At 45.9% G+C, this 21,046-nt stretch overlaps 1 protein-coding gene across 1 annotated transcript in view; it reads left to right on the top strand.

The window, feature by feature from the left end:
• Positions 1 to 21,046, top strand: part of UBE2H (ubiquitin conjugating enzyme E2 H) — a 67,058-nt gene that overhangs the window by 33,234 nt on the left and 12,778 nt on the right. Inside the window, 3 exon segments of the mRNA XM_061638025.1 lie at positions 783 to 859; positions 3,636 to 3,710; positions 20,313 to 20,356. Of these exon segments, the coding sequence (XP_061494009.1) occupies positions 783 to 859; positions 3,636 to 3,710; positions 20,313 to 20,356 (196 nt within the window).

Below are 21,046 nucleotides of genomic sequence, written 5' to 3'. Positions count from 1 at the left end.
GGCTGATGAAAGTTGTGGTGCGATACATCTTGAGGGCACCAGGTTAGGGAAGTGCATTTCCCCCCCTGCTCTGTCTCCTTCCCCTTTGTCAAGTGTTGGATTGTAGTCACTTGGGGCAGGGACCTACCCTCTTGTAGTTCAGTAAAGTGCCAGACATGCTAGTACAGAAACAAGACCAACTTCATAATCCGTGAACACGAAATAATGTACAGCAGGGGGGTCCCAAACTGGTCCGTGGACCACCAGCAGTCCATGAGCTTGATTCAGGTGGTCCACGATATGTCTGCAAAGAACAATTAGAATTTGAGTTCTGTGGAATTCTTTGGAATTCAAATTGTAATGCGGTAACAATACAATGGAAGAAACAAAAGCGGTAAGGATACAATTAAAAGCCATGCAGCATCTAGCAAAGCACTTCACAACTGCTACAACAGGCAGAAAATAAATCATTCAGTGGTCTGCCAAGACCCTCAGCAGTTTTCAGGTGGTCCACGGGGGAAAAAGTTTGGGAACTGCTGATCTACAGATTTCAGGTCTTTATATCCTGAACTGTGTTTTATCTATATCTTCTGGCAGCTACTTTGTTCTGCTTAAACTACTGCGAATGGTCTGAAATGTATTTTGAATGGGCTTCATTGATGTGAGGATTATTTCAGATTTGCTTGTAAAGAATTCTAACAATTTAAGCCCGTAGCTGTTCCTGGGGTGCCAGGGCTCTTGAGAGGCACGTTCAATAAGCCTTGTGTACATGAAAAACATTACCTTGACTCTGATGCACTTAGTATTGAAAGTAAACATGAAGTCACAATCCTAGGAGGACTCAATGAATTTGTAGTGAAGTTCTATGGACCACAAGGAAGTAAGTATGCAAATTTGTACCCACCTTTGTTTGACATTTAATGATTTTTTTGAAGCACTAGCTACAGGTAAATTTGTCAGTGAAGGGTGGCATTAAGGAAAAATGAGAGGGTTTGGTTTTGACAAAGATGCCCATTTCTTCTGTGCCTCTTGGGGGCGTAACCTGCTTTACGCTAAGGCTAGGGTTACCAGTGTGGCACCTATGAGTGCAGCAGTGCCCTTCATGCCTTCCTCCACCCTCCGCCGCCTTCATCGTGAGGATCACCTTTCTTCCCCTTCAAAAGTACACAGAACTAAAGGAGGAAGTTGAGAGAGCAGTACTGTTTCCCAGTCCTGTGTTCAGCTCTGTGTTTTTCAAGGCTCAGATTATAGTCAACAGAAAGCTGAGTGACCAAGGGGGATAGCAGGATAAACAAAGGAACGTGGAACTGCTGGGGGCGGAGGGAGGGGGAGGGAGAGAGAAAAAAATGTGCACATGCGTACGCATGCGCGCATACTTTGGGTTTAGTAAAACAGATGCTCTTGAAATAGCATAATATTTTTGACTGGCTCCCCACTACCACTCCAATTAAATCATAGGTCACATCTGTCTACGTTGAATGAACTGTAAAAATCACGGATCCAGTGCTTTCTTCCATTACCATGGTGAGAACCAGTGTGGTGTTGTGGTTAGAGTGTTGGACTGGGCCTGGGAGACCAGAGTTCAAATCCCTGCTCTGCCATGAAGCTCACTGGATGACCTTGGGCCAGTCACTGCCTCTCAGACTAACCTATCTCGCAGGGGGGCTGTTAGGATAAAATTGGAAAGGGGAGAATCATCTTGTACACCACCTTGAGCTCCTTGGAGAAAAGGTGGAATATAAGTGTCAAAATAAAATAAATAAAACATGGATCTGAGGCATAGATCCTTTTGGATCCTCATGATTTTTACAAGGGATCTCCTCAAAACCACCATCAGATCATAGGTCACCTTTGCATACAGAGATGTGCTCTGTACTTTGCTAGTGAGTTGTCATTATCCTGTGTCAAAACCATGAACATTCATGAGAATCCATGCCTTGGATCAGTATTTTTTTGATGCTGGCAAAATTGTGCAGCCTACTACAGCCAGCTTTAATTTCATGATAGCTTTTTGGGGGCCCTGTGCAAAAACCATAAATATTAAGAGGATCTGTTTTAATTGTACCGGATCAGATTTTTTACCCAGACCCCTTGGAAATGCAAAGTGTCTGTGCACTTTGTCAGTGCGGTGGAGGAACAAAAACATCTAGAGGGAGTGATGCCCACAGCATCCTCTCAGTGCCCAGAAAGGTTGTTCATCCTTTACCTAAAGTCATCAGTCCATCTACTGAGTTTCGTCTCCTCTGACTGGTGGTGGCTGTTAGGGTTCTCAGGCAATCTTTCCTAGCCCTGGGATCTCTTGGGACTGAATCTGGAACCTGAATCTGCGTATGAGAAGAGGGATGAGGCCCCTGTGGATCTCAGGATGATGTTGGGACTCCCAAATGCCCTCAGCCCTATCCACATGTCTATTGGCCAGGGATGATAGAAATTGTCGTGCATTGACATCTGGAGGGCTTGTACCTTCAAGTTGATCACGACTTACTGTGACCCTATGAATCAGTAACCTCAAAGAGCATCTGTCATGAACCACCCTGTTCAGATCTTGTACGTTCAGGTCTGTGGCTTCCTTTATGGAATCAATCCATCTCTTGTTTGGCCTTCCTCTTTTGCTACTCCCTGCTGTTTTTCCCAGCATTATTGTCTTTTCAAGTGAATCATGGCTTTTCATGATGTGTCCAAAGTATGATAACTTCAGTTTCATCATTTTGACTTCTAGTGACAGTTCTGGTTTAATTTGTTCTAACACCCAATTACTTGTTCTTTTTGCAGTTCATGGTATGCGCAAAGCTCTCCTCCAACACCACTTCAAATGAGTTGATTTTTCTCTTACCCACTTTTTTCACTGTCCAACTTTCCCATCCATACATAGAAAGTGGGAATACCACAGTCTGAATGATCCTGACTTTAGTGTTCAGCAATGGAGGGCTGCAGGTTCCCTATCCCTGGTACTAAGCATGTGGTCTGCCACTGAACTGTGGCTGCTCCCTTCTTGAGTCTTGATGCTTGACAAAGTGAGAAGCTTGAGGTTGTTTGCCATACCTGTCAGAGGGCAACCTTTACTTAATGTACTCCTAAACAACAAACCTTTCCTTATTATGTTCAGCAGGCCCATAGCCAGAACATGTTTTACGTGAATTTATCAATGCAATGTTTCGAAGAAACTTATTTTCCTTTCTGGTTTTGAGCACGGATTCAGCTCAGAATCTCCATCAGAATGAACACCTAAAATAGTTCAGGGGGTAAACCAGTAAAAGTATATCATGAACTTTATTCCATGTTTATTCCAATGGAGCTTCCAAGCTGGATCACTGTTCAAAACCCTAGAATTGCATAGCTGAGGTATCAAATTCTGAATACCTGTGTTACTTGAAAATGTGATCCTCCACCCTTTAAAGAAAGAAGGGTGACCATTAGATATAGGGTAGTCCAAAAAGCCAAAGGCATAAGCCCATTGGGAAGGTCTCCTGTGCAGTCCTCTTAAAAAATGAATGGGCTCCCATTCATTTCTCATAGGGCTTATGCAGGAGAACTCTGTGGTATCTTAAACCACTTCATGATGCCTTATGTGCCTGTCTTAGGTGTTCAACACAGCAAACTATGCTTGGAAATTTCTGTTTGTGCAACTAATGCTATTTTTTCTCCCCTGATTACAGCACCGTATGAAGGTGGTGTGTGGAAAGTTAGAGTGGACCTTCCTGACAAATATCCCTTCAAATCCCCATCTATAGGTAATGGATTCAAAATTTATCATTTCTCTTGTTTACCACCTAAAGGCATTAAGTGGGCTTTTCAAAATTATTGATAACACTCTGGCAAGTTTTTCTTTTCTTTTTACCATAAAGAAAGTGAGAGAACTGCTTCAGGGCACTATGTCTCAACAATGGTCAGATGTTCCAGAGCTGGACCCAATGAAACTGCTTCGGATCTCTTGGCTACAAGCTTCATATATTGAGCTAATCAGGATTACTCCTTGATTCACTCTCTGCACTCTCTCCCCCCTGCACCACTTTATTTGAGCATGGCCAGATAGCTCCAGTTTGAGAGGTTGAAAATGGTATTCAGCACTACCAGTCCCCACTGTCAGGATAAGAACAGAAGAAGAGCCTGCTGGATCAGGCCAATGGCCCATCTAGTCCGGTATCCTGTTCTCACAGTGGCCAACCAGGTGCCCCAGTGGGAAATGCGCAAGCAGGACCCGAGTGCAAGAGCAGCACTCTCCCCTCCTGTGGTATTCAGAAGCATACTACCTCCGACAGTGGAGGTTGAACCTACCTTTCAGGGCTAGTAGCCGTTGGTAGGAGATGTGTCGGCTGGGCCATGCAGCTAAACAAGACCACAGCTGTCTCTACAACAAGCATGGTGTTGTCAAGCGGTAGGGAAGAGTGCGTCTGTAAGCTTGACAACTAGAACCATATGTGCCCATGTAATTTCCCCACATGGATACAGGAATTCTTGTCACCCTGACTGTGGCCAGACTTTAAGTTCTGATTCCTAATGCCAAACTTTGATAGCCCCCTTTTCATTGAGGATGGGGTTGTTACCTTTTGCAAACGATGCAGGCGTTAAGTGTGTGTGTCCCATTCTCCCGAAACGGTGATTTGTCTTCACAGCAAAATTCTCATGACCAGGGGGGGGGAGAGCCCATGGATTTCAGGGCAGCCTACCCTAGACAGGGTGCACATGTTGGTCAATCTTGGGAGTGGGGAGAGAGCCCTCCACTGCCAGTTTTTCATGGGCTACTGTATGAGCCAACAGCTATCTTTTCTTTGTGTGGGAGAAGATAATACGTGTGGGTGCCCCCATAGGCAGGAGGGCACAGCCAAGTGGAAGCGAAGTGTGATCAAACAGTGAAAAGTCGCAGCCAGGCTTTATTTATTATCATTTCAATTGTATCCCGCCCTTCCTCCCAGCAGGAGTCCAGGGCGGCAAACAAAGCGTTAAAAACACTTTAAAACATCATAAAAACAGACCTTAAAATACATTAAAACAAAACAGCGTTAAAAACATTACAAAAAACAACTTTAAAAAAGGGTTAAAAACATTATTTAAAAACATATTAAGCACTTCTAACACAGACGCAGGCTTTCCATATTTAAGGAATACAGGATGTTTTCCAAGTTGTAATTTTGAGAGGTAGGGGTGTAGAGATAATTGCTGCCTTTTTCCTTGACAAGTGTTGCTGTTTCCCCTTCCTCTGGGTACCCTGTTGGTCGAGACCGGAGCACCCACTGTGGAAATGCTTGGGCAGGTTTCACCAAAAAGGTGCCCCCAAAGTACTACATTTCACTCCTACCTCCTACCCTCCAGAAACGAATGGCATGTACTTGTAGGGAATAAAGGAGATCATCTAGGGACACTGATGGGGCTCACAGGCTAAATCTTTTCTCTGTCCAAGCTGACGCAGCTTGGGAATCGAGGCAGCTCCAGCTCCTCTCTGCAAATTTTCACCCTGGGCTCTGTGTCTTGGTTACACTAGAGTGTGATGGAGTATTGGGAATCGCTTGAATAATTTTTTTTATTAGACGTAATTTTCAGTATCCTTCCTGAGGGTGGAAAATGCACTTATTTAGTATGTATATAGTTTCTGAACAGAGGGTTGTATTTTGAATAGTAGCTGAACTTTAGTTTTAAAAACCGAAGTTGGGAGTGAAAATAAATCAAGGCAACGATTCAAAATCTTTTTCCTTGAGTTTTGAAAAGGGAGCTGCTAACTCACCAGTGACTGGGCATTTTCCACTTAGGGGCAGGTTTATATATCAACCCACAGAGGTGCTTATGAGGACTCTCCCATCTAAGGAACGGGAGGAGCTTGAGAGAATAACCAATATGGAAATGTAAAGGACACTCTTAAGGTTAATGGATAAGACAGGCTGCCCCTTCTACCCTAATGTCCTGATTTGAGTCAGTGGGCCTTGGCTAGTTTCATGAATTAAAAAAATAGGCCTTTGTATTGTGTATCTACATCCTATTTCCGGACTGTTTGCTTCTTCCCTAGTTTGCTTTTTTGGCACTATTAGTCCCCTTCCCGGAATGTTCCCAGGCTTACTTCCTCAACCAACTCAAGAATCGCCACTTAGGGGAAAGACCCACCTAGGGTGGAGATGAGTTTCTTCAACGTTTGACAAACTGCAGAAAAGCTAATAGCATGTCCGCCTGTTCACAAGCCAGATGTTGCATTTGCTGAAAGCTAATGAATACAAGCTAATGGTGTACAGATACCAAACTTTTAGTAGCACTTGTAACTAGCTACTTAAACGGACACACAGAAGAAAGCTGTGCATCCCAGACGGGAAGTGTTTGGACCAGAACTAGGGCAGCTGCTTCTGTTCCCTCAAATGTTTATTTTTAGTCTGCCTTTTAATATGCATATAGCATTCGGTTTACAGGCATGACTCTGCAGAATCTTGAGGAATTTTCCAATAAGCTTTCTCCATCTTGCATCCAACTTTTGAGTTGTTGACACCTACTGCTCAGTATGTCTCGCACATCCACAGGGAGACCAAAGGACGTCCCCAAGCCTTTGGCTCTTAACAGAGCTTGCATCTCAACATTCTTGCCACACGAAAGCAAATGGTGGTTCAGCAACCTAGATGGGGAGGTGACTCAGTCACACTTTCGTGAGGACAGCCTGCATGGCTGCTGACACTTGGCAATTCACTGTCTTTAGAATTCCTTCCCCGCACCTTCGGCTCTTTTGTAAAACATGGGCTAGGAAAGTAAGTCATGTAAGTAACTTGCACTTTTTTAGCTGGATTTGGGCACAGGAATCACCCCAAGAAGAACATTCATTGTTCATTTCCCTCTGCTGATCTTCCTATTATTATTCACTGGTCTGACCTTTGTACGACCTTCTTCTAGTCTTTATTTGTTTTCTAAAAATGCACCATAGAAGTAATTGGATAAGAGCAGCAGAAACATGTCTTAGTAAGATGGGAGCAGTGAGATGCAATCTCACGCTGGAAGTATTCTGTAAGGAGAGAAGCCTTCCTGGGTGCAGAACTCATAACAGATCCTATGAGCTGTGGTTCATTCTTATTCCATGTAGACTAAGTAATATAGTGAATAAAGTGGCTTCCTTGTTCTCCATAAACCAGCGGGCCAAAAGCCATTATGAAATACCATGACACAGAGCTGTTGCCCTACATTGACCAAGGCCTCAGGGAGTTGTCTTTTAGGCACAGCGACATTGGATCCTTATACCAATGTATATGAATTTCTTTTTCCAGCTGCCATAGGACTCGGACTAAATATGTCATGCTTGCTTCATTCATCGCATGCCTTTTTATTGTGATGTTTGGCAAGCTTAACACATCACAATCCTAGTCCCTATGGCTGCAGAAAAACTTGGAAGTGTGTGGGTAATGCCTTCTTGAAATCACATAAGCCCAAGAGGGGGCTCAGTCCCCAGTGGTCTGTGCTTGCCCCTCCTGAAGGCTATCAAAGCCAGGAAGGGTTACAGGAGGAGGTAAGAAAATTGCAGATAGGTGAGTGTGTAAATAAGAGAAATTGTGTACATTTTAAAAACTTGCATTATTAGCCGTATTCGGCTTTCTCTAGTGCAGACTTTACATTACCTTGTTGCAGAACTTAAATTTGATTTCAGAGCAGACAGTACAGGAAGGCTGAGGTACAGAATTTGTGAGTGGCCTACAGCTGTTGCCTCACTCTTGGCACTGTCAGTCCCCTTCCTTCCAAATCTTTGTCCATCGAAATGGAGATTCTGCAGTAAGACGAGAAAGGCTGCCAGCTGTGACTCTCATAACCATGGACAAGTTTGAAAAGTTGGACTTTGTTCAGAGGGCACCGCACTGTGTCTCCTGACTGCTACATAACAGACGTACACATTTGACCTGAGTGGACTCACTCAATTTGTTCTGTGTTCCAGTGTTAGCTTCAACCAGGACTAGGGTGAGTGGGGGAGAGATCCGAATCATAGAATCGTAGAATAGTAGTGTTGGAAGGGTCCTCTAAGGCCATCAAGTCCAACCCCCTGCTCAATGCAGGAATCCAAATCAAAGCATTCCTGACAGATGGCTGTCCAGCTGCCTCGAGTGTCGGAGAGCCCACTACCTCTCTAGGTAATTGGTTCCTTTGTCGTATGGCTCTAACAGTTAGGAAGTCTTTCCTGATGTCCAGTCGAAATCTGGCTTCCTGCAGCTTGAGCCCATTATTCCGTGTCCTGCACTTCCTCTATATGACAACCTTTCATGTACTTGAAGAGTGCTATCATATCTCCCCTCAGTCTTCTGTTCTCCAGGCTAAACATGCCCAGTTCTTTCAGTCAAAGACTCTGTCCTGCCGATATGGGGGCACAATCCCATGGGACGTTCTCCTGTACAAGCCTCATTTAAATGAAAGGGGAGGGTGAGCAGTTGAAGGGTCATCAGCAGCAAAGGAACCCCTTGTGGCAACACCAAGAAGTGGAAGAAGAGGCACCCAGAGCAGCGGCTGAAGGTTAATTCCTGTGGTAGGAGAAGCTATGTAGGAGTCAGCTAGGCCAGAGAATAAGATCATGAGAAGAGCTTTCTGGATCAGGCCAAAGAGGGCTCATCTGGTCCAGCATTCTGTTCTCGAAGTGCCCACTCAGATGCTCTAATGGGAAGCAGCAAGCAAGCCCGCTCTCCCCACTTGTGATTCCCAGCGGCTGGCATTCAGAGACATGCTGCCTCCAACTGTGGAGGTAGAACACAGAGATTGTGGCTCGTAGGATTCAGGGGGCTGCTAAGTACAGTATACGGAAGGAAGCTCTGGGCCAAGGGGAAGCGGCAGCTTTGGGAAGGACTCGAGCGGGCAAGAGAGAGAAGGCCGAAGGGCTGAAGGGTGGGCAGACCGGAGAAGCTGTGCTGAAGTCTGTTGCCAGCTGTGCTGCCAACAAGACAAGGAAGTGGAAATGGACAGGAAGGATATGGTATTCCTAGGTGGAAGTTTCGTGAGGGAAGGGAGGGGCACAGAGGGGGGGCTAGCTGGCAACGGGCAAGATTTGGTGCCTGAGAGATGGGGAGCTGAGGGAGTCTAGTCACAGCCACAGGTGGTTCAGAGCAGGGATGGGGGACCTCTGTCCCTCCAAATGCTTCAGGACTACAACTCCCATCATCCCTGACCACCGGTCATGCTTGCTAGGGTTGATGGGATTTGGAGTCCCAACGACATCTGGAGGTTCCCCATCCCTGGTTTATGCCAACAGACTTCCTTGGAGTCCAGTTGCCAGGGTGGCCACTCTTGAGGAGACTCATGTAAGGAGCCTTGTAGAATTGCCTCTGGCTAACCCAGAACTAACATGGGGGCTTGCGGGAGAAAACTTCCTCAGGGGTTGTGGTCACCATGGCTCAGATATCCTTCTGCTGCCCTTATGTTTGCCCCACATCCCTTGCCTGAAGCTGTTGCCTCTAACTGGCCTTTGTGTAGGGCTGACTCTGGCTGCAGCTTTGCTAAGAGAATGAGTGTCGTCTTCTCTGTTTGCCTTGTGGATTCTCTATACTGGTTGCGCCACACAGAGACTTGGCAGAGTCAACCGCCTGCCTGCCTGCTTCCAGAGGAGGCTGGCCTGGAGCCCTCCCTTCATATGCATTCTATAAAAATACCTATTTCCCCCCCCCCCCGAAAGAGGTCTCATAGCGGCGGGGGTGGGAGACTAGCTGGGAAGAAGGGACAGCTTGAGACTCGTGTCTAGACTCCCTGAAATGGCCCGTGCTATTTGGCGCCAGCTTGTCAGTGAGGAAATCCAAGGTAATCGAGCACAAAACGATGGTAGGTCTCCACGGTGGCTCCGTGCTAATTGCTTCCAAGGCATTGCTGCTGCTAATTAGCTTCGTTTGTGCTGAAAATGCCTGTCATTATGATGGACAGGGTGTGAGTGGAGGCTTCTATCATCGAAGGATTCTTCAGGGGTGCAGTGGGTCTCTGCACAAACACACATTCACTTCTCTGTCTTTCCCCACCCCCAGCTTTGCAGGTTCTTTGCAAGTGCAGATCAGGCCCATGTCTGTGCTGGAGGGCTGGTTTTGCACAGCTGTTGGTACCCATGCACTAATATGAGAGTGTGTGTGCATACAGGGGTGTACTTGGAAGACTCGCTGGGATGGGGGCTTCCCTTGATTGACCCCAGCCTGCCTCTCAGCCCCAGCATTTCTTGGCCACTCTGTGTACAATATTCAAGGCATTTATATCCTACCTTACAAAACCAAGTGCTCATAAGTCATATGTCAACAATAGTTGACATAATAAGTGCCTTTTATTTTGGAGGAGCAGGTTTGCAACAGAACAACACTCTAGGTTGTCCTGTTTAGAAAAAATAGAGATATTTTGTGTAATTATGAGATTTTGCTGGTATTGATATAGTGGCCTGGTTTGCATATGATGCAAAACCATAGTTTATTAAGCCATGGCTTAGCATTAACATGTGAACTTGCCCAGCAGCTTAGCTGTGGATTATTAACTATGGTTAAAGGTCACTTGTTAACCAAGGTTTGTAGTTGGTTTATAAACTGTAGTTAACATTAACCGTAGCTTAGCATTACATGTGCATACAGACCTCCTCCTTAACGATGCTTAAGGAGCTGTCACTGCCCAAAGCTACAGCTGTGAGTGAAGAGTGGCAAAAGATCCAAGTGGCTCTCAGGGTTCAGCTGCTCTCACCAATTCTTTTAACTATTCTATGATATAATAAACCAAGGTTTAAGTGATTGTCTTCCAGACTCCTCAGCTTTCACTCTGGTTTATAAACTATGGTATATTAACCATGAACATGGTTGCCCTCGAGTGCCCTCTCTGGATTGTGGAGCACAGTCTGCACCTTGGTACACCAGTGAACTAAGGGCAATGAAACAGGCTGGAGTGACAAGCTAGAGCGCAAGTGGCGAAAGACGTGTTGTGAGGCTGATCGGGCACGAGTAAAACATCATAACCGTGCCTACTGTGTGGCGGTGAGGGCGGCGAAGAAGGCCCACTTCTCTGCCTCCATCGCATCCTCAAGTAGCCGTCCAGTGGAGCTTTTCCATATTGTTAGGAATCTGTTGACATCAACTCCAGGAAATGGAGCTTTAGACCCTTGGAGGCCCACTGTGAATTGTTTGCAAGGCACTTTGAGGGTAAAGTTGCTTGCCTCCGTAGCAATCTTGATGCCCCCTCCACATCTACTGTAGTCCCCAATGAGGCATCCAGTGCAACGTCTGCTGCAATTTGTTGGGAACAGTTTCAGTTGATGTGACCTGATGACATAGACAAGGTGCTTGTGATGATGCGGCCAGCAACGTGTCCTCTTGAAACTTTGCCCTTCTTGGCTTATTAAAGCTTGCTGAGGGGGGTTGACTGAGTGGATCCAGAGTGTGGTCAACGCATCATTGCGGGAGGGAGTGGTTCCAGCCACCTTGAAATAGGTGGTGATCCGACCACTCCTGAAAAAGCCCACCCTGTACCCATTGGTTTGTGACAACTACCGACTGGTTGCAAATACCCCCTTCCTTAGGGAAGGTGATTGAGAGGGTTGTGGTGCAGCAATTGCAAGTACTCTTGGATGAAACACATTATCCTAACCCATTCCAGTCTGGGTTCAGGCCTGGTTATGAGACTGAATCGGCCTTGGTTGCCCTGATGGATGACCATTATTGGGAGAAGGACAGGGGGAGTCCTTCTGATACCAATGACCATGGTATCCTTCTGGGCCGACTTGGTGAGATGGGTATTGGAGGAACTGTTTTACAGTGGTTCCATCCTATCTCCAAGGTTGCTCTCAGAGAATAGCATTGGCTGACTGTCTTTCGGCCCCCTGTCAGTTTTGCTGTGGGGTGCCTCAGGGTACCATTTTGTCCCCCATGCTGTTTAACATCTATACAAAGCCCTTGGGAGCGGTCATCAGGAGCTTTGGGGCGAGGTGTCAGCGGTATGCTGACGATACCCAGCTCTATTTCTCTATAACATCTGAATCGGGAGAGGCCATGCCAAGCCCTGGACCAGTGCCTGTACTTGGTGGTGGGCTGGATGAGGGCCAGTAAACGGAGTCTGAATCCTAGCAAGACGGAGGCGCTGTGGGTTGGTGGTTCCCAAGTTTGGATGATTGGTCAGTTGCCTGCTTTGGATGGGGTCATACTCCCCCTGAAAGAGCAGGTTCGTAGTCTGGGGGTGCTCCTGCATCCATCTTTGCCCCTAGAGGCCCAGGTGACCTCAGTGGCTAGGAGTGCCTTTTACCAGCTTCAGCTGATAAGACAGCTGCGGCCGTTTCTGGACTGGGATAGCCTGACCACTGTTGTCTACACACTGGTAACCATGTGGATTACTGTAATGCGCTCTATGTGGTGCTGCCTTTGAGGTTAGTCCGGAAGTTGCAGCTAGTGCAAAATGCAGCGGCGAGACTGCTCACTGGGGCAGGGTATCACCAACATGTCACCCCACTGCTGAAAGAATTGCACTGGCTGCCCATTTGCTACCGGGTCAAGTTCAAGGTTCTAGTGTTGGTGTACAAAGCCCTATACAGCTCAGGACAAGGATACCTGAAAGACCGTCTTACCCCTTATATACCCAGTCAATCACTGTGCTCTGCAGGTGAGGTCCTCCTGCAGTTACCATCTTATCAGGAGGTCTGTTCTGCACAACATTGGGAACGGACCTTTAGTGTGGCAGCACCTACCCTTTGGAATTCCCTCTCCTTAAATATTAGGCAGGCGCCATCTCTGTTATCTTTTTGGCGCCTATTGAAGACTTTCCTGTTTCAACAAGCCTTTTAATTTGAGACTTATACCAGTCTTCGTCTGTGTTGGAATTGCTTTTAATATGCTTTGATTTGGATTCCTGCATTGCGCAGGGGGTTGGACTTGATGGCCTTATAGGCCCCTTCCAACTCTACTATTCTATGATTCTATGCTTTTTTAAAAACTTTTTTTTCTAAACAATGTTTTTTAACCCTTCTTATTTAAGATGTTTTTAAAGCTTTTTAAAAACATGTTTTTAAAGTTGTTGTGTTTTAATGTATTTTAAGGTCTGTTTTTATGATGTTTTAAAGTGTTTTTACTGCTTTTGTTTGGCATCCTGGGCTCCTGCTGGGTGGAAGGGCAGGATGTAAAGTAAATAAATAAATAAATAAATAAAATAGTTTACCATTGCAAACCAGGCCAATGTATGTCATGTACCTAGGTCAATCTTTCCCAACTTTTGGGTTCCCAGATGCTGCTGGACTATAATTCCTCACCATTGGCCATGCTGGCTGGGGCTGATGGGAGTTTTAGTCCAACAACATCTGGGAACGCAAAGGTTGGGAAAGACTGCCCTAGGTTACCCATATCTGTAACTTACATATTGTGTTGGTTTTCATTCCCCCCCCTTCCCTTGTTGCTGTGTTGTTGTTCCTGTTTCTTTCTTTATTATTAAATTTATGCCCCTCCATTCCTCCTAAAGGGAGCCCAGGGCAGCAAACAAGAAGTGATAAAACACTAAAAAATAACTTATAAATAAATAACAGTAATGCCTAAGAATGGAGGCAGCACTAAACAGTAAGGTTTAGCAAACCTAAAAAGTTCATAAATGCCAGTTAAGATCTAAATTCAGTGTGAGCCAGTTGGGCTGCTTTGCCTAGGGCTGAAGATGTGGCAATGTTCGTATGGAAGAAACAGCCAGGTCTGGTTGTTTAGGGTGGTTTTAAAAGGTCATTACCCAACTGGGTGCCCTACTGTTTTGCTCAGTAATGGACATGCTGGCTGAGGTTGGTGGAGGTTGCAGTGCAAAACATCTGGAGGGCATCAGGTTGGAGGAGGCTACTTTAGAGAGTGGCAGAATGTGGGTATCTGACTTACCTAATTATAGATCATGACAAAGTGCCCATGGCAGCATGTTGCCATGTATTGTAGAGGTACCTTTAAGGACAATGAGATTAGCGTCAGTGTTGGGGGCATTAAGTTAAGGAAGAGGTCCAGCACATGGCCCCCTTCTCTCTCCCCCCCCCAATTCTGCATAGGGTGTTTCTGGTTGGCTTTGGTAGACTCTGCAGTGCTATAGGATTTTCCTTTTTCCTATAGGCCTCAGAGTCAACTGCTCTGCTTGTAAGGCAGGAGGTAAAAGGACCCAGTTCAGGGCAGGAAGGAGGCCAACCTGATCTTGGTGACCCCAGGGAAGAGGCCTGAAATTTCTGTGAACGCATCCCCTCCTTGGAACTGAGTACCAGTCCAAGACTTTCATTATAAGGCATAAGCACACAAAACAATGGCTACCCTTCCACTGTGTTGATCTCGCCAGTGCTGCTGCTGAGGTCAGCCTTTCCGATCATCTTAACCCAAGTGTGAAGGATTTATGACGAGTCCGGAATAACGGGAGAAGCTTATGGTTGATGGTTTGAGCCTTGCCAGGCTGTCAGATTCTGACCATAGTTAACAGAAAAAAAGAAACTGTGATGCAGTCTGAAGCTGGTGAATTGGAAAATTTGTGTACCTTCCCATAACACACAAACTGTGTGGAAAGTGCATGTTAGATTTGTGCCTGGATAATCTTCCACCTGTGATTATCTCTCAACAGCAGGGGGACAGAAACAGGGTTTGGGGGCGGGAGGAGAAGATGTAACATGCATGGGCAGAGCAGAGGGTGGGCTGGGGGGGTTGTGGCACGTCGCAGGGCAGCCTGCCAGGAGTCCTGAACGCCTGCTGGGCTGTTGGAACATGAAAGGCTGGGCTTGCTGTCCTTCTGGAATGAGCTGACGTGAATGTGTCCAGCATTCCCAAAAAGTGTCTTCCTGCTTGTTTAAAAGCACAGGGCAAAGCGCCAACTCAATTCCTTGCAAGGGTATGTCACTCACCCGCTGACGCCTGTTCAGTTGCTTGCGAGTTGAAATCATTTATGTTCTGGATGGGGGATGCACGTCAAGCCTCAAAAATGATGGAGAGAAGAACCTGACCTTAGGTTCCCAGGAGCAACATAGCAGCGGCCTATGGCTGAAGGCTTGTCCCACCGTGTTTTGGCATTTGTGGGGCAGGCCTGGAAGTCCTGATGCCAAGGCAGTAATGCAGTATCTGCTTGGATCTGGATCCTAGGTGGCTGAGCGAGGATGCAGGGAGCTAGAGTGCAAATCTCCCCTCAGTGGAGTTGAACGGAGCGCCGGGGAGAGCCCGTGGCAGGCTGGAGCTTGACTTGAAGCTGGTGAAAAGGCTAGAAGGCTGGAATGAGGGTGCAGCAAGTGTCGGAATTGGGGAAAAGGGGGCTTGCCCTAGGCACCCTCTGTCTCCCCCAGCTAGGCACATGGATTGTCTGGAGAAACACACTCTCTCCTGCCCCTGACCCGGTAGTACTTGTGTACTGATGAAAGTGATTGGTGGCAGGCTCAGGACAGAGTAAAGGAAGCACGTCTTGAAGGCAGCGCATTAAATCTGTGGAATTTTCCCTCCACAAGTTGGGCTGATAAGCCACTAGCTTAAATACCTTTTCAAGAGAAGTAGACTAATTAATAGAAAATAGGACCACCAATCTCAGCAGCAGAATTGAAACTACTTTTTCAGATGAAGTGGGCCTCAACCTAGGCACTGGGGGCAAACGCATGAAGGCTTACGAGCTCTTGGCTGGCCATCTCTGGAAGTAGAAAACTGGACTAGATGGGCACTTGATTGTGCATCTCCTGTTCATTTTAGCGAGGCTTGAACTGGAGGAGTTTCCTTTGTTATGTGCCTTCAAGTCGATTATGACTGATGGTGACCCTATGAATCAGCGACCTCCAAGAGCATCTGTCATGAACCACCCTGTTCAGATCTTGTAAGTTCAGGTCTGTGGCTTCCTTTATGGAATCAATCCATCTCCTGTTTGGCCTTCCTCTTTTTCTACTCCCTTCTGTTTTTCCCAACAGCTGGTATAGCACAGTGGGGAGGACAGCCTGGCTGGGAGTCCAGAGTCTGTGAGTTCAAATCGCCACTCATGTCTCCTGGGTGTAAAGGGCCAGCTAAAGATCACCCCACTGTGAGTGACTCAGGGATTACGTGCCCTGCCACCTGTGCAGCCGTGGGCAAGCTGCATAGTCCCAAGCAGCCCAGTTGCCCCCCAGCTGTCAGGTGCAGGCAAGGAAGGGGTTGGCTTGTGCAGCGGTGGCAAGGTGAGCAGGCCCTAGCCACCTGGGGAGGACTAGCCTCAGAGGGAGGCAATGGGAAACCCCCTCTGAATACCACTTACCATGAAAACCCTATTCGTAGGGTCGCCATAAATTGGGGTCGACTTGAAGGCAGTCCATTTCCATTTTCCATTTCTGTTTTTCCCAGCATTATTATCTTTTCTAATGAATCATGTCTTCTCATGATGTGTCCAAAGTATGATAACCTCAGTTTCATCATTTTAGCTTCTAGTGACGGCTCTGGTTTAATTTGTTCTAACACCCAATTATTTGTCTTTTTCACAATCCATGGTAAGCGCAAAGCTCTCCTCCAGCACCACATTTCAAATGAGTTGATTTTTCTCTTAACCGCTTTTCTCATTGTCCAACTTTAACATCTGTACACAGAGATCAGGAATACCATGGTGTGAATGATCCTGGCTTTAGTGTTCAGTGATACATCTTTGCACTTGAGGACCTTTTCTAGTTCTATCATAGCTGCCCTCCCCAGTCCTAGCCTTCTTCTGATTTCTTGACTGTTGTCTCCACTTTGGTTAATGACTGTGCCAAGGTATTGATAATCCTTGACAAATTAAATGTCCTCATTGTCAACTTTAAAGTTACATAACTCTTCTGTTGTCATTACTTTAGTCTTCTTGATGTTCAGCTGTAGTCCTGCTTTTGTGCTTTCCTCTTTAACTTTCATCAGCATTCATTTCAAATCGTTACTGGTTTCTGCTAGTAGTATGGTATTGTCTGCATATCTTTAAGTATTGATATTTCTCCCTCCAATTTTCATCTTGGTCCAATCCCACCTTTCGTATCATATGTTCTGTGTATAGATCAAACAAGTTGGGTGATAAAAAACACCCCTGTCCTAAATGACCAAAGTTTACAATAAGATGTCTATGGTTTTTAAATTTCCTTGCACATGGGAGCAATATACATTTCTAAAATCCTGAACTACCCTTGGTTCATTGCCATAGCAAACAGGATTTGTGCCTTGCAACTGACACAAGCCTATGTTAGCTGCAGAATGAAGGGGATTGTTTCCTTTGCAAGCTTCTGTGCCCCTCTCCATGTCTATGTCCGTGTCTAATCTCAAGGACTGTATCTCATATCGGGCTCCCTGTTACGTCTTGTATTCTGACTTAGAGCAGGGGTGGGAGCAGGTTCTCTCTGTCGAGGGCCATGTTCCTTAGGTCAGATCTGTTGGAGGCTTCTCCTGACTGCAGCTTGGGCAAAGAAAAGCTACTCCTTTGCTCTCTTTCTGCCGTTCTCTTTCTGCTGTGGGAGAGAGAACTCTGGGTGGAGGCCTGAACCGATTGTTTGTCGAGGACTTCTGAAATCAGGCCAAGTGCTGTAGGTTGTCCATTTCTGGCCTAGAGCCTGCAAGAACCCTTGTTTTAAATCCCAGTGAAAAGAGTTGTGGCTTCGGCCTAGGTTTACAAATCATCAGTAGCCTAGTTGCCTGTAATGAGTAAACATTGCCACCAAGTGATGAAACAGGGAAGTTTTATAAATTGGTCTCTTCCTCTCCTCCCCAGTTTTGTGCCTTAAATGACTGGCAAAGGCTGAGAAAATGTTGGCTGACAACTCTTGCAGCCTTATTTTGCAAGACTATTTTGGCCATATTGCAGTCTCTGCTGCAGTACGCTGTGTACATTTTTTAAATCTCCTTTTTGTTGCCACATTCGTAGTTGGTGAGCTCATGCGGAAGGTGTTTGCCACTTTTTCCTCGGGCAGAGTACATGGTTTTTACATGTTGAAGGGAAGGTCTCAAGTTCAGTCCCCAAGCACCTCCAGTTCATAGGATCTCTGGCTGCAAGTCAGAGAAAGTTGGAGTTGACAGTAGTGCCTGACATCAAGGGTGGACATGCTGTAGGCTTCTCAAATCTACTTCGGTTTTTCTGGAACCCCAAGATCTACCAACGAGAACCAGGTACAAAAGGTACACAGTTAGAAGAACATCTCTGAGCCTAGGTTTCTGCTCAGTACCAGAACTACAGTGAACTCAAAGCCCTTTCACACAAATGTCCACTCCTGGTTAGCTGCCTTCATTTTCAATAACCTAATTTAGATGGAAAATGTGATTTTTGCATGTGTTAAACAATTAGGAGTCAGAAACCATTGGGCCATTCTTGGTCTTCCAGAAGGTCCAGTTTGGCTAGCGAGGCCATTTTCCCCAAGCCAAGCCTACCTGTCCGTTACCTGACATTATTTGTGATGTCAGCTGATGGGCAGGAAGGCGATGTTCAGTTCTGTGCTGCCTACAAGGAACTGCCACCTGCTGCCAAAGCAGTATGATTTAACCCCCCAGTCGAGAGCTGATGAGTGGAGGTTAAATCCTGCTGTTGCACTCAGCCCCTGCTTTGGGGGGCCTTCCCCTCGGGGCATCTGGTTGGCCACTGTGAGAAGAGGATGCTGGATTAGATGGTCCACCGGCCTTATCCAGCAGGCCCTTATGGAAGTGACGCTTTGGAAAAATGCTGCCACCGTACAATAGAGGTAACCGAATGGCACAAAAACTCTTTTCAGTTGGCACAGTTGTTGAGTCTTGACAAGTTTTGACTTTGCCCATTGGCTTCTAGTTAAATTGACATCAAATCTGCATGGATCCACAGTAAACACTTGGTGTGGTAAGCATGTAATCCCAGTCTGCAACTGTTTCGGAATTGCTTTTTAAGATATTTAAATATTTTTTTTTTATAAAAGAAGGTGCTTTTAAGATACTTTCTTTTTCAGATGTTTTAGGATGTTTTTTGTGTTTTGTCCCTTGTTTACTGCCCTGGGCTCCTTCTGGGACGAAGGGTGGGACAGAAGTTTAACTGTCCTTATTCACTGTAAGCTTCCACTGCAGGCACAACTGTAATTAGTCATCAACTTGCAGTTTCCATGAAAATGGGCCCAGCCTCTTGAGCCTGCTGCCGTTTCTGGGATTCTAGACAGACATTCTGGGGAGTATATATCAATTAATGGAAGTCTCTCTCTTAATAAGGAATTAGGATAATAATTACGAACTTCCAACTATTGTGTCTCAATGTACTGCTCGGATCTTACACCACAGATAGGGAACCTTTTACAGCCCAAGGGCCGCATTCCCTTCTGGACAACCTTCCAAGGGCCACATTGCTAGAAGTGGGTAGGGGCAGAGCAACAATTGTGAAATTTACCTTTGTATGTTAGTCTAATTTCTGCACACGCGCACACACTCTTCTCTGTCCTTCATCCAATCTAGCAAGAGGCACTTTGTTTATTATTTATTTATTTATTTATTTATTTATATCCTGACCTTCCTCCCAGCAGGAGCCCAGGGTGGCAAACAAAAGCACTAAAAACACTTTAAAACATCATAAAAACTATGGGAGTTCAAAGGCTCCTTCCAGCCAGGCAAGAACCCTATGGGTGCGAAGCCGGGTCAGTGAGAGGTGTGGCCTGTGGAGATGGGGTGTGGCTTAGGTCCAAGGCCCAGATAAAGAGGCCTGGAGGGTTGCATTCAGCCTCTGGCCCTGAGGTTCTGCACCCCTGTCTTAGACTCTATTCTTTGCACGGCATCCAAATTTCAAGAAAATATTTGATATACTGGCACGCTGAACACACGCCGGCTGCATGGAGCGCCACTTCTGCTGTGTTAAAAATCACAAGTAATCTCCTTAATTTGTGAAGACGGACTGAAGGAAACGCAGTGATATAAAACAGTTCCTGATTTTTGAGCGCCTGTAGCCTGCTACTGTGGCATCTTCATGTCTCCACCATCAGAGGCTTATCTCCAAGGCCAGCTCCCACCTGGTGTGGTGATATTTGGCCAACAGTAGGTTTTGCTCAACTTCGGTTGAGGCTGTAGTTTTGGTGAAGCTGTATCTGATTTTTTCTTTCTTTCTGTGTTTGAATGACAGAATCTAGAGTGTTTTTTATCTTGCAAAGCAACGCATCCTCAGTGATTCAAGAGCCGGTGGCTTTTTTTCCCATAACGGCAGAGTGCAGTACCTCTTGAATAGACTTGTTGTATAAATAAGGCACAACCTTTTTGAGCTGCAAGCATTGTTTAACCTCTTGAATAAGTCACTCAGGGAACTATAGTTGGAACAGACATGTCCATTGACATAGTCATGCATCTCACTTTAGCAGACAGCGTCTCTTTTCCTGTGGCCTGTTTTGTAAGCTGTTGTCAGGGACACGGTTGTCGTCTTGTAGTTGTTTAGCACCTAACATCCGGCTTCTTTGTAAGTAATAATGATAGGTACCTGACTGCTAACATCTCCTTTATTTGTCTCTGTTGCAGGATTCATGAATAAAATTTTCCATCCCAACATTGACGAAGCGTAAGTGGCTTCTTATGTTTTAATACTTTTTAAAAAGAGGTTATTTTAGGGTTAAGGGGTGTCTTTAATTTCTGCTGCAATTCAGGAAGGGGAAGAGAAATGGATACATGATGAGTTTAGACATTTGATAGTTTCCATATATTTTAAAAAGGTTGGAAAGATTCTGAAGATCAGTTTATTCACCCACTCTGTGGAGGACAAGACAAGGTGGTTTAACCTGGTTTTCAAACATCATGCCTTAGAGACTCCTTTCCATGATTACGTGTTTACTGGGGAGCCCCTGAGTGTTGTGGAAGATTCTTGAGACTCACTTTAGGGTGCAGCCTCAGTTCACCAGGGTGGTTGGGCCAGGACACAGCTTTGGATAAATGGAGTGTGTATCCTGGAACCCTGTGCCCTGCTGGTCTAGATGGAAGATGAAATAGTAAGCCTTAAAATGGGAATCTGGGCCATAACAGTTCACGTTGCCTCGTTTGGTAGCCAGCCTTGAGTTAGTAGGCATTTATATGTAATCCTTGGAAACTGTGGCTTTGGGGGGCTCCTTGCATAAGGCTAGGTGAAATACTCAAATGTAGCTGTGGGCAGACTTCTGGCTTGCAGGATCGACCTTGTTCTTTTACCAGAATTTGAGGTCTACAACTAGAGCTGGGCTGCAATAATAATAACCAAGGAGAGGAGAAGCACACTTGGAATA

Source organism: Rhineura floridana, chromosome 8 (genome assembly GCF_030035675.1).
Source record: "Rhineura floridana isolate rRhiFlo1 chromosome 8, rRhiFlo1.hap2, whole genome shotgun sequence".
NCBI lineage: Eukaryota > Metazoa > Chordata > Lepidosauria > Squamata > Rhineuridae > Rhineura > Rhineura floridana.
Note: the sequence above shows the minus strand (reverse complement) of the source record. Positions and strands in the feature narration are given on the sequence as shown.